Source organism: Cynocephalus volans, chromosome 6, assembly GCF_027409185.1.
Source record: "Cynocephalus volans isolate mCynVol1 chromosome 6, mCynVol1.pri, whole genome shotgun sequence".
Classification (NCBI taxonomy): Eukaryota; Metazoa; Chordata; class Mammalia; order Dermoptera; family Cynocephalidae; genus Cynocephalus; species Cynocephalus volans.
This window is the reverse complement of record NC_084465.1, coordinates 114,849,551-114,867,248: the sequence shown is the minus strand read 5'-3', so window position 1 is coordinate 114,867,248 and position 17,698 is coordinate 114,849,551. Positions and strand designations below refer to the sequence as shown.

General features: G+C 49.0%; 1 protein-coding gene across 3 annotated transcripts in view; it reads right to left on the bottom strand.

Moving 5' to 3' along the window:
* GSG1L (GSG1 like) overlaps positions 1-17,698 on the bottom strand; it is a 216,854-nt gene that overhangs the window by 43,036 nt on the left and 156,120 nt on the right. For all 3 annotated transcript variants that reach the window (XM_063101198.1, XM_063101200.1, XM_063101199.1), the window contains one exon: positions 62-173. In XM_063101198.1, coding sequence (XP_062957268.1) covers positions 62-173 — 112 coding nt within the window. The remainder of the gene's footprint in view (positions 1-61; positions 174-17,698) is intronic.

Genomic DNA, 17,698 nt, shown 5'->3' with positions numbered 1-17,698 from the left:
CAGCATGCCTCAGGGGTCTGGCACCTGAGGTGCTTTTGCCCTGAAGTCAAAAGCCACTTACCAGAAGGACCACCCGTAGTCCCAGGAATGGGGCCTCCAGTCTTCAGGGCCGAGGCTCACGGTGACCTGGAACACCTGCGTGTACATCATGTGGGCAACCATTCCCAGGAGGCCTGTGGGGCAGGGAGCAGAACTAGGCATCAGGAAGCAAGCAGGGGCCTTATCCCCACACCCCTACAGCCTGCTCATGCTGGGGGAGAACATGAACCCCCCGGGGAAGGGAGGTCAGCAGGAACAGAGCAAGGGAGGCTAGAGGAGGTGGTTTTCTAAGCCAGGCAAAGAAGCTTGAGTTGGGGCCAGAGGGCAAAGTGGATCCCTGGAGAAATTTAAGCAAAGGAGACGCAGGGTTAGATCTGGGTATAGATCAGCAATTTTTTCCATAAAGGGCCAGATAAGTAAATGTTTTAGCTTCTATGGGTCATATAATGTCTGTTGCAACTACTCACCTCTGCTGCTGTAGCACAAAAGCGTAGACGATGTGTAAATGAATGAGCATAACTATGTTCCAATAAAACTTTATTTACAAAAGCAGACATTGGCCTGGATTTAACCCAGGAGCCGTAGTTTGCTGATACTTGTGTTAGAAGGTCATTTGGGATAAGCAGCCTAGAGAGTGTTTTACAAACTGCAGGTCTTCACTCATTAGATTGGTGAGTCATGAAATCAGCTTCACAGATTTTTAATGCAACCAGCATCAAAAAATAAAAAAAAAAGGAATGGAAATCATCAAATGTAGCAGGGATAAATATTATCCTGTGAAACTTCTCAGATCTGTAAGTGGGTGTGTGTGTGTAGTGATTGTAACATGCAATTTTTTTCTGGGGCTTATGAGCCCACCGGCTTGGGGAACTTTGATCTCCAGCGATCTGAATGTGAATCCTCTTCCACCACTGTTTCCCGTGTGGCCCTGGGGAAGGCCCTTCACCCCTCCAAGCCTCAAATCTTTCCATCTAAAGAAGAGGATTATGACAAGTATGGAGAAGAGTCAATGAAATGACACAGCCACCAGGATACAGTAAACCAGGGACACTTCTCTGTGGGGAGGGGTGTGTGGACTGTGGCATCTGGAACCCTCCTGGGCACCACAGTGTGTGGCTAACTGGCAAGGACCTAACCTTAACAAGGAGTCGTACAGTATCAACAAGAAGGGGAGGGGTAGATGATAAGAGGAAGAAAGGAAAACAGCAATGCTTGTGCACCTACTGTATGCCAAGCCCTTGGTCAGACTTTCTCACCTCCATTATTATCTCTTTTAATCTTCATGTCAGCCCTCTGAAATAAGTATGATGATTTGGGCCATGGACCATTGTTCAGGTTGCCCACTGCACATCTCCACAGGGCGCCATTCATGTCATGGTCTATATGCACACTGCTCCCTGGAGCTGAGGCAGAGCCACACCTGCAAGGCAGGGTAGCCCTGACTATGATTCCCTTCCACAGGTGAGAAAATAGATGCCTGGAGTGGTCAAGTCTGTCCAAGGTCACACAGGGAGCAGACTTAGCTGTGACTGGAGCCCAGGTCCAAATGCCCGTAAAGCCAGGGCTCTTACCATGCTGCCTAGAAAGCATCTGTCCCTGCTGTCACTGCTCCAGTCACCCTTCCCCCATTCCTGAAGAGGAAGACAGGAGGAAAGATGGAGATGAGGAGAGGAGAAGTGGAGATAAGAAAAGATAGAAGCAAAGAGGGGGCCAGGCTCTGAGTCCTAGAAGCTCACCTGGGGAGATGGGGTGGGGACATCCTGTGTGCCAGTGTGTCACGATGAATCTTTACCAGCTGGTACCCCAAAAAGAAATCAAAAAAAGGAAAAGGAAAAATGCCCTAATTTGCAGAGTTTGTCAATTTCCTTCCAATCACTTGACCCCAGGCCTGACCAAGACAGACGACTCAGAGGTCGTCTGTGTCCCTGGGCCAATGTCAGCTCACGTGAACATGTCCCACTGCTCTCTGACTTCAGAGGGGGGCTGCTCTTCTGGGCTGGGGGGAGTTCTCAGGTCTGGATTCCAGGGAAGGAGGGTGATTATGACAGGTGCTGAGTCCCCCTCAGGAGCTCCTTAAAGTACTCACCCAACTCCTCCCCAATACTAATGTTATTAAACATTAAAAATTTGGCCCCATTGCATGGTGAAAAATGACACCTCAACATTGCTTTAAGTTTTCATTTCCCTTATTACTAGTGAGTTTGGGCATTTTTTCACATGTGTATTAACCATTTCTATTTCTTCTTTTATGAATGTGCTGTTTGTATTATTTTTCAATTATCTTTTTTAAAAAAATATTTTTCCTTATCCATTGGTAGGAATTCTTTGTGTATTTGAGATACTAATCCTGTCTGTTGCATAGATTGCAAATAGTTTACTGCTTGTCTTTTCCCACATACAGCACATCTTTTTTAAAAAATTAATAAACTATATTTTACAGCACTTTTAGGTTTACAGAAAGATTAAGTGGAAAGTAGAAAGAGTTCCCATATACTCTTCTCCCCACAGTTTCACCTATGTTGAGCCAATATTGATACATTATTACTAACTGAAGTCCATAGTTTAGAGTTCATTCTTTGTGCTTTACATTCTACGGGTTTTGACACATGTATAGTGACAAATGTATCTGCCATTACGTACAGAATAGCTTCATGGCCTAAAAATCCCATGTGCTCCATGTGTTCATTCTTTTCTCCCCACCCCTCCCAAACCTCTGGCAACCACTGATCTTTCTACCATCGCCATGGTTTTGCCTTTTCCAGAATGTCATATAGTTGGAATCATACATCATGTAGTCTTTTCACAGAGGCGTCTTTCACTTAGCAGTGTGCATTTAAAGTTTCTTAGTGTCTTTTCATGGCTTGATAGCTCATTTCTTTTTGTCACTGAATAATATTCCATTGTATGGACATAACACAGTTTATTTACCCATTCACCTACTGAAAGACATCTTGGTTGCTTCCAACTTTTAGTGATTATAAATAAAGTTCTTCGATCATACATTTTTATATTTGATACACTCAAATTTATCAGTCTTTTTCTTTTTGGTTTTTGCTTCCTGTGTCTACTTTAAGGAAACCAACACCATTAACACAGTCTTCTATATTTTTCTAACATACCTGTAGATATTTATGTTACTCCATCTGGAATTATATTGGTAAATGGTGTGAAGTAAGGATCTAACTTCATTTTTTCTCAGTGAGTAGGTAATTGCTTTGAATCCTTATAAAATGGTCCATTCTTTCCCCACTGATGTTAAATGACAACTTTATACCATACACCAAGCCTCACATATACATGGATCTATCTCCTAACTCGTCATTCTGTCCTACTGATCTCTCTCTCTCTGTTCCTACATCAATGTCACACTGTTTTAATCATTATGACTTTACAGTAGAGTCTGTTACCTAGAAGGACAAGTCTCTCCTCTGTACTCCTGCCCAGGGCTCATTCCCTCTGGAATTGCTGCCCTGCCCAGAAGCTGTGCCCACTCTGCAGAGCCTCAACCCCTTCCTCAGCATCTGCCAGTCCCTTTTCAGAAGCTGGGTCTTGCTCTCCAAACCCTCAGCTGTTGCAACCTCTTCAGTGTCTTCCTCACTATGCCAGTCCAGATGCTCTTCAAATTATTTGACCTCTCAGTGCCTTGGTTTCCTCCTCTATAAAACGGGGACAGTAGTAGACAAAGGAAATTTCAATGAACATCCACTAATGAAGGAAAACATTCATGAGAACAACCAGTAGGGGCATAACAGTATTTTAATACAAAATCTCCCAGGTGGACTCAGCCTGTTGGCAGAATAATTAATTTTCCAAATTCTTAGTTTAGAAAAGCATTGATTCCTAATTGAATTCCATTTATCCCCAAATATGAAAGGCCATGCTTTAAGAAAATTCAATCAATGAAAATTACAACTCACTCAAAGATACCTTGGTGAGACTCTCTGATTACATTTTCAAGATTCTGCTTCAAAAATCTGACCCTCACCCATGTTTCCAGAAACATATCTGTTATAAATCAAGGTCCACCCATAGTATCTGTCCCACCAACCCTCAGCAGAAGGAATCATTTTCAACTCATCTGAATTAAAAAGTGACTTTCTGCTGCGTTACCACAACTCCTAAATTATCAGTAACTAAATGAATGAGACTTTCCTGCCGCTATTACTTCCTGGTTTGGACTCACACCAGGAAACTCACGCTGTAAATCTCTCCTCTGTGGTTTCTGGAATATCCCAACTCCTGACACCATAGATGGAATTCCCAACTTGTGTGGTGAGGTGGGTGTGGTTCCTTCCTGCCTCTGGGGGACCTTGGAGAGCACTGGGGGTGGGGAGATGTTGGCCAAGGGGCCAGAGCTGGTCTGGGAGTGATGCCACCCAGAATCTAGAGCAGGAAATGCTGCCATGACTCTTTGCCCTGCCTCCACTGGATGGATGGAGAAATGACCTCTGCGGTCAAGTCCAGGGGGCTGGTGTGGGGTCACAATGAAGAGACAATGTCAAGAGGGTCAGAATATGAGCCTGGAGGAAAGCAAGAAAAAGCAAAGTTAAGAGTCCAGCTTTCGGCACTGTCACTTACCAGCCGTGTGACTTCAGGTAGGCTGCCTTTTTTGCCTCAGTTTCCTCACCTGTCATACAGGGATAATAATAGTACCTATCTCATAGATTGGTATGAGGATTAAGTGGCTTACCTGAGTGTACTTCAAAAAGTTCATGGAAATATTTATATTATCTTTCATTTTTATTTTTCCACGAATTTCTTGAAATTCCCTTGTTTTTGTAAAGCATTTAGAACAGCACTTGCACATCGCAAGCCCTAGGTAAGTGTTTCTTGAGTGAATGAATGAAAGACTGCACATCTGAGACTCCCTGTATAGGCCCCCTAGACTGCACATTAGTCCAGGGACTAGATCAGTTTTGCTCTTCACTGGATCCCCAGCACTTAGCCCAGTGTCTGGCATGCAGTAAGTGTTTGATTTGTGCTTGTTGAGTGAATACATGACCACTGATCACAAGGCACTTGGGGGTGTCAGGCTGGCTGGTATTAAGGTCTAGGATCTAGGATATGGAAATGAGTTAGGACAGGGCCAGATTTTAAAACTTTGGAAATCAAGTTGTCTACATGAGCAAATGTCAGAGTTGTCATTTATTCATTTATCATTCATTAATTCAATTAGCCAACGAATATTTATCAAAGGCTTCTCATGCACCAGACACCATTGGAGGCAGGGGGGGAGACTGGAATAGACGGGTAAATGCCCTGCTCCCAAGTCTCTCAGGTTCTACTGGACAGAGTAAGACAATTAGCACATTAACACAAAAGTGCAGGGTCGTGAAAAGTCACTTACCCAAAATAAGGCTAAGTGCTGGAGAGTGGGGGGCTGAGGGGTGTCTGGGAGGGCCTCTCTGAGGAGGTGACATTTAAGCAGAGGCTTGAAAGGGGAGATGGAAGCAGCCACCTGGAGGTCTGGGGAGGAGCATTCCAGAAGGAGGCAGCAGCTGATGCAAAGGAGAAAGGGAGAGCAGCCTCTGCAGCAGTGAGAGGAAGAGAGGCGGGTTTCACATGGGGCAGAAAGGCAGGTGGGGCAGGTCATACAGGACCTTGAAGGCCACAGTGCAGAGCTGGGCTTTTATTCTCAGCATGAAGGGAAGTCAGTAGAGGGCTGTAAGCAGGGGTCTACTTTATGTTTTAAGAAGATCATTCTGGTTACATACGATTCCGGAGGGAGGGCAGAAGGACCCCAGTTGAGAGGCCATCACAAGGGACCGGGCGGAGCTGGTGTGGCTAGGACTACAGCTGTAGGCAGCTCTGGGGCAAATTTTGAAGGTGGAGTCAACAGGACTTGCTGATGGCAGGGAGTGGGTGGTGAAGGCCACCTTGGGCCTAGGCTGACCTCAAGAGCTCTGGTTTGAGCAACTGGACAGATAATGGTGCCATTTACTAAGATGAAGAAGAAGAAGGGAGAAAGAAGTTTGTGGGTGAGGAGAATCCTATTTGGGCAACATTGGCTTAAAATGCCTATTTTATATCCAAGCAGAGATATCAAGAGAACAGTTACATGTACAGTTCTGAGGTCAGGGAGTCGACAGAGCTGGAGATGCAAACGTGTGAGTCGTTGGCATGTGGATGATAAATAATCCCATGTACCTAGAAGAGCTCACCTGGAGAGAGATTGTAGGAAGAAGAGAGAAGGGTCCCGGGATGTAGCCCCGGGGCGACCCAACCTCCAGTGCACAGTAGGAGGGGCCAGCAAAGGAAGCCGAGGAGGAAGCCCAGGGCCAGGAGACGAACCTGTTTCAAGAAGGAAGTGACCAGTAGGTCAAAGATGAAGACTGAGAAGTGACCCTCGGATTTGCCAACATGGAGGTCATCAGTGATCTTGACAGGCTCAGACTCAATGCACTCTGGGGACAGATGCTCAACTGGGATGGGTTGAGAAGAGGAGAGAGAGTGATAGCAAATGCTTTAGAAGGAGAAGCAGAAAAATGTGGTGATTGCTGGGGAGGGCCTGTGGCTCGGGAGGAGACTTTAAAGATGGGGGGTAGTGTTTCCACATCTACCCAGAGCGATCTAGTGGAGAGGAGAGATAGATGGTGCAGAGAAGTGAGAGGGCAATTGTAGGAGCAAGGCCCAGGGAAGGTGGGAGAAAGTTCTAGAACACAGGGGGACTGGCTTTTGCTGGGAGTTGGAATGCCTCGCCCTAGCGAGCAGTGGAAGGTGAGCCAGCAAGTGAGATTTGCGCTGCTTGGCAGACAGGGAAAGAGGCCGGCAGTGGGGCAGGAGGTTCAAGGAGCCAGGAGAAGGTGTGAATAGTCTTTTCAGGCATAGACACCCTGTGGAAGTGCCTGTGGCTCGCAGGTAGTGTTGCGTGCCCTGTGGGGTCTGTGCTCATGAATTTAGAGTGAGCCCAGGCCATGCAGCTGCCGGGTTCAGGTGGAGAAGGAGAAGTCAGCCTGGCGACACCCTGAGCCCGGAGAACACATAGAGTGCCCACCCGGATGCTCCAAACCACCTTTGGCTCCATCCCTGGGGGGGGGGGGGGCGTGAATGGCTGCTTCCTGGGTGTCCTGCAAAGTGTGGCAGACCAGGCCCAGGTGAGCCCTCTGAGCAAACACCCTCCAGCCTGTGGACACCACCTGGGTGCAGGTACAGAGCAATGATGGCCACCTGAACTCCAGGACTCTGCTTGCATCCGGCCCAGCTCTCTTTTGCAGGGTTTGGACATTCTATGTGAACGTCATACTCCATTTCATTGAGATATCAGGGAGGTGGCTGATTAATTCACTTATAATAGGTTTTCTTATTAAAGATGCTGTCTAAGTCATTAGTGAGAACACCAGGGAGCATTTATGTCTAAATAAATCTTGTATCTGTTGGACACTGGTCTTGACTTGCCAGCATCCCCTGAGTGTCAAGTCAAGTCAGGGACGAGAGACTCAGAGGTGCTGGTGGGGACCTCAAGGGAAGCTGAAACCAGATGAGATGGGCAGGAGTAGCAAAGGCAGCTCCTGCTACAGCAGCCTGGCATACCACTGGTCACTGGGCATGCACTGAGCACCTGCTATGCACCAGAATTTTCTTCTAGGAGGGGGGAATATGACAGGGACAAGTGGCCTGCCCTTCCGATGCTCCCGTGGATGGGAAAGACAGAACACACATACTGGGCACTATCTTGTGTCAGGACAGCCAAGGGGGAAGGTCAGGGGTCTGTGGGGTGGGGAGGTCAGAAAAGGCTCCGAGAGGAGGTGTCCTCCAAGCTGAGAGTTGAAGAATGAGCGGGAGCAGGGAGGTGTCACGGGCAGTGGGACCAGCTCACACAGGAGCTCACAGGTGAGCACCACATGCCCCCTCTGGCTGCTGGGTGGAGAACAGATGGGAGGAAGCTGGGGCAAGAGTCCAGGGAGGTGCAGCTGTGGTCCTCCCAGCCGAGAGGATGGGTCTAGTCGGCCAAGCTGCTGAGATGCAGGACCTGGGTGGGCACGGGGTGGCAGGCGGGGGTAGCCACAGAGTGCCTGGCACTGCCCAGACGGATCACTTCCCAGCAAGCCCTTGAGCACTGGAGGGCCCTGCTTTGGGAACGGGGAGGGACTGGGGGAAACTGGAAGCAACTGGGAGGGGCTATTGGGACTGACCCAGTTATCATCAGCCCTGAAATATCTTCCCAAAGAAAGAAAACTTTGAGATCCTAAAGGCCGGTATTTCATGAGACCAGTCAGCTGAGGGGCAGATGGAAAAATAGATCCTTTACCTACACGTATCTAAAATATCCAGATGTTGGTCATGACAGAGATCAAAGGCTGACTTTTGTCCATGCCCTTCGGCCTGGGGAGGGACCCACGCTGCACTTAAAACCATCCCCAAGAAGCTGAGCGATGCTATGTTTAAAGCTTGCCCAGACCTATTTTTAAAGTGCAAGCTATTTTTAGACACTCTCCCGAGAACCCACAGCCTCTCTGGGTAGCATATTTCAGAGTTTAGAAAGTTCCTCCTTACACATAACCTAAATCTTTCCAGCTCCAATTTAAGCTAATTTCTTGCTCTGATCTCTGAGGACAAGGGGGGTGAGCTGTTTGGCATCTGCTTTGAGAGGAGCCTTTCAGGAGCTCAGCAATTACCAAGGCACCCCCCCCCCACCACCTTGTCTTATCTGCATAGATCACTCCAATTTCTCTGCCCTTTCTCCAAAGGTCTCATTTTAGATTACTGGAGTCATTAGCATCTCTCTTGTTTGGATTCTGCCTTTTAAAGTGAAGTGGCCCAAATCAGAGGTGGCATTTAATAGTGACCTTCCAATTTCAAGTAATGGGTTTACTGAATTCCCACCAGCCTTGTCCCCTCCACCAGCCACCCCCTCCCCAGCCCTGAGGTGATGTATGGGCTCAGACCTCTGGTGGGGTCCCAGAAGGAGTCCAGCGGCCACACCCCAGGTCCCAGTGGATCTCGGGGTAGCCCAGGGCAAACTGGTGATGGGATGGATTTTGATATTAAGGGATATGTCCCCACCCCCAGCACTCCCTGCTACCCTCATTTGGGTAACTAGATATTAAACATCCATGGCCTCAAGGCACAGCTGTCACAGAAGACTGCGAAAAAAAGAGCCAAACTCTGGCTTTGGGGATTTCAAAAGCCTACGTCCAGGTGTTTGAAGAAAAAGGCTTGGAAGAATGCATAATCAAGCAGAGCCAGTGTCTCCTCCCTCTGCACGTGGAGACCAGGTAAAGTTGCCTGCCCTTGGGTGAGGGGGAGGGAGTGGGGGGGGCGGTGGGTCCCAAGAATGAATGAACTAAAGTACATTGACATGAGCATCACCCCCGAAGGGCCAACAGCCTCCACTTCAAGCCGCTTCCATTACATGCCCCGGGGAGCCCCAGGGAAGTGAAGTTGGTACCCACAAAGGGTCCTTTCCCAGTCCAGCACACACCCTGGAGTAGGTAGGGCCGTGTGCTCGTTTCCTTGAGGGCTGTTCAGAAAGGGTGATGTCCACCTGTGTCCACCTGTGTCCTTGGCCCCCCGTATGCCTCTTTGCATGGACTAAGCCCTGTTATGATGGCCTCAGATGCCAAGTGCCCCAAGACGGAGGGTGGTCCTCTCGCCCAGGGGACAATGGTAGGGGGACGCGGAGAAAGTTCCCTGGCCTGTGCTCAGTGGGAAGGAGTAAACCAGCTGGAGATCTTGCACAGAGATCAGGACAGAAGTGAAAATCCCCCTCGGGTGCACACGCCCTAAGTCATTATCCTGCCCCTCTCCTCCTGCCTTCTCCCACATTTTTACCCCAGAAATTCACACACCATTCTGCCCAAGCTGTGGACATTGGCTGCCTCTATGGGGAAGGACCCCTGACCCTGGGCGTGATACTGGGCACCTTGTCTGTGGTGGCTACCTCCTCAGCAGCTCCAGCCAGTCCCAGCCTCTAGACCTGCTGCCACAGGAGATCCTGTGGCTTCTCCCGGGGCCCAGGAGGGTGGGGACAAGGGCAGCACAGACACCCTGTCAGGCATTGTTAACTCCTTCTTGGCACTCCACGTGCCCCACTAGACCAGCATGGCTGGGAGTTAGGGACCCATATATTCAGCACCCAAGCCAGGACACTCCTGAGAGTGAAAGAGGACACTATTAAAAATCAGCCTGGGACTGGTTGGTAGCTCAGTTGGTTAGGCGTGGTGTTATAACACCAAGGTCAAGGGTTCAGATCCCCATAGAGGCCAGCTGCAAAAAGAAGAAAAAAGAATCACCCTGGCGTAAGAGTTGTGCAGGGAACTCCGCAACAATGATAGAATAAATGAACTGGGGACTGGGCTCCAATCTGCCAGGGGTCTTTCCACTTGGGGATGTCCCTGCCTTTACCAAGAGATTTCCCTCTGCCGTGTACTTTTACACCCGCTGCTTCTGTGATCCACACAGCAGGCCTTTTAGGTGTCCACAGGTGAGAATAAAAGTGGCTGGGAAGAGGTTAAGTGCCTGGAGGGCTGTGGAGAGTCCAGGAGCGGAGGCCACACCTCTTCTTGCCCCGGTGTTCATTCATTCATTCCACTTGCAGCTCTGGAGCCTCCGCTACAAGCCAAGCACTGTGCTTTGGCTGGAGGTGAATGGGGCAGATGTAGCCCCCCGCCTGCTGTAGTGGGGGAGACAGATACCAGCGGGAAATAACCGTCATGGGCACGAGAGTCAGGAGATGGAGGTACAGGAGCATCAAAGCAACATCAGGGGGTCCTCTGTTCTGGGGGTCAGGGAAGGCCTCCCCAAAGGTGGGATATTTCTTTTAGGCTGAGCCTAAAAGATGAGGAGGAGCTAACCAGGTCAGAGCTGCCCAAAGAGTGGGGCACACTCCTCTGGGTGCTCAAGCTTATTTTAGAGCAGGATTTCTGAACCTCAGCTCTACTGACATTTGCAGACAGATAACCCTCTGTTGCGGAGGGCCTGTCGTGAGCATGGCAGGGTAGGTATCAACATCCCTGACCTCTGCCCACTAGATGCCAGGAATATCCACCCTCCCCCGCCCCCCACCCCCCACCCCAGTCGTAACAACCAGAAATATCTTCAAACATTGCCAACTGACCTTCGGGGGAGGGGGGTGGGGGGTGGGGACAGCATTGCTGTGGTGGAGACCACTGTTTTACATGCTCCATGAACATTTTTACAATGGCCGTGTTTTTTTTACAGTTCCTTTCTGTTTATTGCAAATGGTACTGGCTTTTCATTTCCGGTAGGGATCTGAAGTTTGCTCTCTGAATAAATTTAAGTTTCAAGAAAAGTGAGTGATTTAGAGAAAAATGCTAAGTAAATAATGGCACCTGTGGCATGCGGACGTGGCAGTAGTCATGGGTGAGGGGGATGCAGACAGCTGGGTCTGGGGATGAGGGGGGTGGGGAGGCTGAGGCGGGTCCCATGGTATATGGGGGTGGGCTCTGGAAGTGCGACACACACGTGTGATGTGCCTGGGAGTCTCTCCGGGAGGTGCCATCCAGGTGTGCACAACCTTTCTCTCCACGTTTAAGGCCAGCTTCCCTGCAGCCTGGGAACAGATTGTGTCTCTTTGGTTGGGCACCGGAGGAAGGGGTTGGCTTAACTTTTGGGGCCCATGTGGTGGGAAAGATAAGAATCTTCAAGCACTAGGGAGGAGCACACTCTCTGAGGCAAGATGCTCGACTTAGGAAAGGCATGAGGGGAGGGGGGCTGGCCGGTTGGTTAGAGCACAGCCTTATAACCCCAAGGTCACAGGTTCAGATCCCCAAGGTCATGGGTTCAGATCCCCATACTGGCTGGGTGGTGGGAGAGATGTTTTTCTGGGTCATCAAATGTTTGAATAGGAACGGCATGGGGGCGCTGAAATCCACGGGGGTGGACAGCACCCAGGGCTAGCCCACGTCACTTTCCTCCTGGGGCAGGAGCTCAGGGGGACACTGGGAAGCCTGCCAATCCCTGGGTCTTTTTCTCTCTTTCTGCCTCTATCTCTTTCTCTGCTTCCCTCAGTCCCTCTGTCTTGTCATTGTCTCTCATCCTCTGGCTGTCTCTGTTCTGTGTCTGTCTCTCCCTATCTCTCTCCCTGTTTTGCCCTGTCTCTCTGTTCTTTTCTTTTCTTTTTTTTTTGGCAGCTGGACCTTGATGTTATCAGCACCATGCTCTGACTGAGCTAACCAGCTCGCCCCTCTCTGTCTTTGACTCTCACTCTCTGTCTGGTTTTTTCCTCTCTTCTCTCTCTCCTCAGAATGCCTACTTAAATTCACCCAACTTACAAGCAGGAATATTCATCTCCATGGTGGGGCTGCCTCCTTCCTCCCATTTTGCCCATGAGGGACCCTGACCTGCACACAGACACTTGGGACAGGTTTGGGACTGGAATTTCAGGACCCCCATCCCATCCCCTGCCAGCTCACCTTCTGCCTCAGCACAGAGCTGAGCCCTTCCTAAGAAGCCTAGAGAACATTCCTCCCAATGCTACCCTTCCATCCCTCTGGTCGCATGAGCTGAAATGCAAATCCTACTCTTCAGGCCAGTTAGGTTTTAAGTGTTCTGAGCTCCCACACTTCCCTGTAGCAATGCTGTGATACTATCCAATTAGTTTCACTGCCCAGGGAGCTGCCTGCACACTAAGAAAATCATGGGATGAGCGGCCACCTTGCTGCAAAACCTCCAGAGAGCCCAAAATGACAGCCCTTCCGTTCCTCAGGCACTTTACAGTTTGTAAAGCACTTTATCCTGCATCCTGTGTGATCCTTGCCTTATCCTAGGAAGGCTACATTTGGTTACACCTTATTTGACAGTGGAAGAGAGAAGCTCAGAGAGGTAAAACAACCAACCCAGGATAACACAGCATGGAAGTAGGAGTGTATTTGAGTTCAGGTCTGCCCAACTCCAAGTGCAAATGTTTCATCATTCCATCATAACCTCTTTCAGTCACTCATTCATTCAACAAATATTTCTTAAGCATTTGCTGTATGCCAGGCTTTCTTCATGGTTCAGGAAATAAAGGAGTGTATGAGACAGACAAGGTCCCTGCCCTTGTGGAGCTGATATTCATATGAAGAAAGATAGAAAATAAACACAAACATATTTAACAATCCAGAGTTTAATATGCTGTGAAGGATAAGATGAGGATGTGAAAGAGAATGATTGGGGTTAGTTTTGATGGAAGTTGGGATGGGCCTCCCTGGGAAGGTGACATTTAAGCTGAAACCCGAAAAATATGAGGATCTGGGAGAAAAGAGGCCCAGGCAGGGAGAAATGTGAGACACAAAAGAACGTGGTGTGCCATGGGTTAAATGTGTCCCCCAAAGGTTCATGTATTGGAAACTTAATCCCCACTGTAACAGTGTTAAGAAAGTGGGAAATCCTATTATGGTAACTGAAAGGTGGGGCCTTTAAGAGGTGATTAGATTGTGGGGACTGTACCCTTGTGAATGAAATAACCCATTGATGGTTTAATGGGTGGTCATGGGAGTGGTTCTGATGGCTTTAAAAGGAGAGAAAGTGAGGATTGTTCCCTCTCGCTCGGGCCATTTGTTGAGTGATACTCTGAGTTGCCATAGAGCCACCACCAAGAACAAAGCCTTCATCAGATGTGTTTCCTGAACTTTAGACTTCCCAGCCTCTGAAACTCTAAGAAATAAATTTTATTTCTTTATAAATTACCCAGTTTCTGGTATTGTTATAAGCAACAGGAAACAGACTATAATACATGGTGTATTCACAGTTTCAGACCTGGGGCAGGGAACAGGTGAGGCAGTTGAAAGACAGGTGGGAGGTGGGGATTGTTGCTGCGAAGAGCTGCTGGAAGATCTTGAGGACATGGGAAGGGTGGGCAGCCACTGTCACCTTATCTCATCTGGAAGCCCACACTGGCTCTGTGAGCCTCTCTGCAGGCCCCAGATGTTCTCCTGACTTCTGGCTCCAGGGAGTTCACAGAGGGGCCCAGACACCAATGGATTGCAGACTCTCTGTGCTGGGACAGGATCCAAGATGCAAAGCCTTCAAGATGGGGACCCAGGCCACACATGGCCAGAGTGGGGGGGAGGACACAGCTGGAGTCAGGAAGTGCCATGAGCTTGGAGGGGTGCCCAGGGCCCCCAGCAGTCCAGGGTGTCTCTCTTGCCTCACTGCTGGGCCTGGGCATCACCGTCTGTTCCTGCCAGGGCTGGTCTCTAAGACTACCAGCTCTACCCATCTGTCACATTCCTTGGATGGCCACAAGAGATTAAGGCTTGGCTCCTTTTGTGAGCTGCTGAGGAGCAGAAGCAAGTGAGGGGGAAGGTCCCAGAGTGAGGAGAGGCTCTAAGCAGACCCTGGGTGGGCATCCCCATTTGCTGCCTGGGTCTCTCCCCAACAGACCACTCAGTAGCTGTGGTGGGAGGCAGGACAGTACAGACTCTGGAGTCACAATGCCTGAGTCCAAATCCTACCTCCAGCACTGTGTGACCTGGGCAGTGCTGTTAAATGCTATGTGCCTCAGTTTACCCATCTAGTTACGAGGATGAGCCATGAGTACACAGAACAGAGCCTGGAGCATAGTTCTACAAGTAGTTGCTGCTCTACAAGTGTTGGCTGGTGAGCTGGTTGCTGCCCGTGCCCTGCTGCCTGACTTGCTAGCTCCTGGTGCACTCCTCCACCAGTTAGATTGGACTTCCCAGGATGTTGATACATCCTGGACAGAGTCTGAGTTCTCCCCATCTCTCTCAACCATGCTATTTTCCTGCTGGTTCCCTTAATACCTCAGTCCCCAGCCCCCACCTGCCATTCTTAGCTTACACCTCTCCCCACCCAGACCAAAGAGCAGAGCCCCCCCTCCCTCTGTGTGTCCAGGTCAACTTATAATACACTTATTGACATCTCTGCTCAGCCATGACTTGTCCCAGTAACAAGGATTCAGGAATTATATGTATGTCCATGGGGAGCAGGTGGCCAGAAAGTGTGATAAGCAAATCTGAAAGATTGTGCAGAGGGAGCTCTGAGAGAATGCAAAGTGGGGTGCCCCCCCAAACTTGGGGGAAGGAGGAAGCCCTCACAGGTGGCATCTGGACTGCATGGTGAATAATACAAAGCTAACTTCAAGGAGTACTTGACAATGCACACCAGACAGGAATTCTACACGCACCATCGCATTGATTCTACATGGTAACTTTGAGGGGGTAATACTATTATCTCTGTTTAACAGATAAGGAGAGTGAGGCTCACAATGGGCTAGCTCCAGAGTGAGCACCCTTGAACACTTCTCTGCTGCCTCTTGATGGCTCAGGTTCTCCAAATAAATGGCACCATCACTGCCTTCCCATTCAACTGGAACCTCAGGAAAACATGTATGACTAAGCATGATGACAAGAAAAATGGAAATCTGGCTGGGGATGGTTGAGGGACAGAGAGCTATCAAAGCCTGAGGCTGCAAGGGACAGAGTCCCAGAGAGATCTGAGATTAGGAGGATCAGGTCAAATGTGGACCCCAGGAGTGGCATTGGGTAGTGACCCAGACCTTGCCTGCCCAGGAAGTCTCAGAGCTCCAGGTCTCTGCAGGCCTGGTAGTGTACATGGACAGTATATGGTTTGGCTTTATCCAGACAGAGAAAAATGAGGGACAGCAGCCTGTCCTTCCAGCCTGCTCCCTGGACACCCCCATCACACCTGCCCAGACCCTACTGGCCATTAAGTTTGAAATACTGGCCTGACTGGCCTATTGTCTCTGGATAACAAGCAATTTCTATCTGGCTATCCATCAGGGGAAAGACTACTGGGTTGGAGTGAGACACTCCTGGGTTTGAATCTCAATTCTGCAGCTCCCCAGCTGTGTGTCTATGGACAAGTCACTTAACACCTCTGAGCTCTCATTTCCTCATCTGAAAAGTGGGAATAATGCTTAGTCACATCCACTCATACAACCAATAAAAGGGTACTTCAAAAAGTTCATGGAAAAATAGAATTAGAAGATTATATGAATCTTTCCATGAATTTTCTGAAGTACCCTCATATATATACTGAGCAGCTATTATATGCCAGATATTGTTCTAAATCTTGGGGACACAGTGGAGAGCAGACAGAGACAGTCCCTGTCCTCATGGAGGTGACATTCAAGTGTGGGAAACAGATAATAAACACATAATTTCAAGAAAGAGACAGAATGAGGAGATAGAGAGTAGCTGAGAGAACTACTTCAGATTACGTTTCCAAAGAAGGGCTCTCTGGGAAGAGATTTCAAAGCTGGAACCTGAAGGAGAAGGAGGAGTCATACAAAAAACCTGGGAAGAGTCCCAGGCAGAGGGAAGAGCAATTTCAAAGGCCCTGAGATGAAAAGGAGTTGTCATGTCAAAGAACTGAAAGAAGGTCAGTGTGGATGGAGCCTGGGGATCAAGGGGATGGGGGTGATGGGAGGGTGAGCAGGAAGGTGGAGATGGACCAGTTCAGAGAAAGGGATTGGAATTCTATCAGAACACAGTGAAGCCGATGGAAGGTTTTATTCAGGGGAGTGGCACATCCCCATTTAGATCCACATTATGCATAAAAGCACAGGGCATCAGGTAGGTGCTCTATAAATGTTGATCGGCTCTCATGTAGCTTCCATCCCAGTAGGTCTCAGAGCCCTGGGCCTCTGCAGGCCTTGTAATATCACATGGGCAGTGTGTAGCTTGGCTTCATCCAGAAGGGGCAGAACAAGGGGGCAACAGCCCTTCCTTCCAGGCAAGGTGTTCTCTTTCTCTGTCCTCTGGTAGATCTGCCAGCCAACCACCTTTCCAAAGACAAAAGGCGGGTGCTATGGTTTGAATGTGTCCCCTAAAGTTCATGTGTTAGAAACTGAATCCCTAGTGCAACAGTGCTGGGAGGTGGGGCCCGATAGGAGGTATTTAGGTCAGGGGGCTTTGCCCTCTGATTAATGGATTAATGTTGTTATTACAGGAGTGGGTTTGCAATAACAGCAAGTTGGTGCTCTCTTGCTCTCTCCCACACTCTCTGGATATGTGATGCCTTCTGCCATGTTATGATGCAGCAAGAACACTCTCACCAGATGTGACCCCTCAATCTTGGACTTCTCAGCCTCCAGAACCATGAGCCAGATAAATTTCTGTTCATTACAAATTACCCAGACTGTGGTATTCTGTTACAGCAGCATAAAATGGACTAAGTGAGTAAATGAAAATCCACCCATTTCTCAAAATAGCCATCAGGGAGTTTCCAAATCCTGAGAAAAACACATGAACAATACTGTTTGTAAGGAGACTTTTCCCAGTGTGGAGGATTTCCATCAGGGAAGTGTCCTCTGCGGGGTTCTTAGCCTTCCCAACCATCTGAAGCAGCAGAGCAGCCATCTGGAGGGAGGGGGCCAGGGACAGAGGGAAGATAGGAGCCCAGGGAGACAGCAGCAGCTCTTTAGTGTGAAATGGCCAGGATGGGACACCAGGCCCAGGCAGGGACCATGGGAGTCAAGGGCATAGAGGACCCTCAGAGAGATCCAGCAGGAGTGTCAACTCTTTGGGGAGGAATTTGGCAATGGCTGTCAAAACTGAAAATGCACTTTCCTTTTAACCCAGCAATTCCACCTCTAGAAATTTATCTTCAGACACATTTGCATATGTGGGCAAAGATTTATGGACAAGGTTATTCACTACAGCAAAGGATTCAAAATGCCCTAAAAGTCTACTAACAGGGAACTAATAGATTAAAGTGATGGCAGTGGAAATCT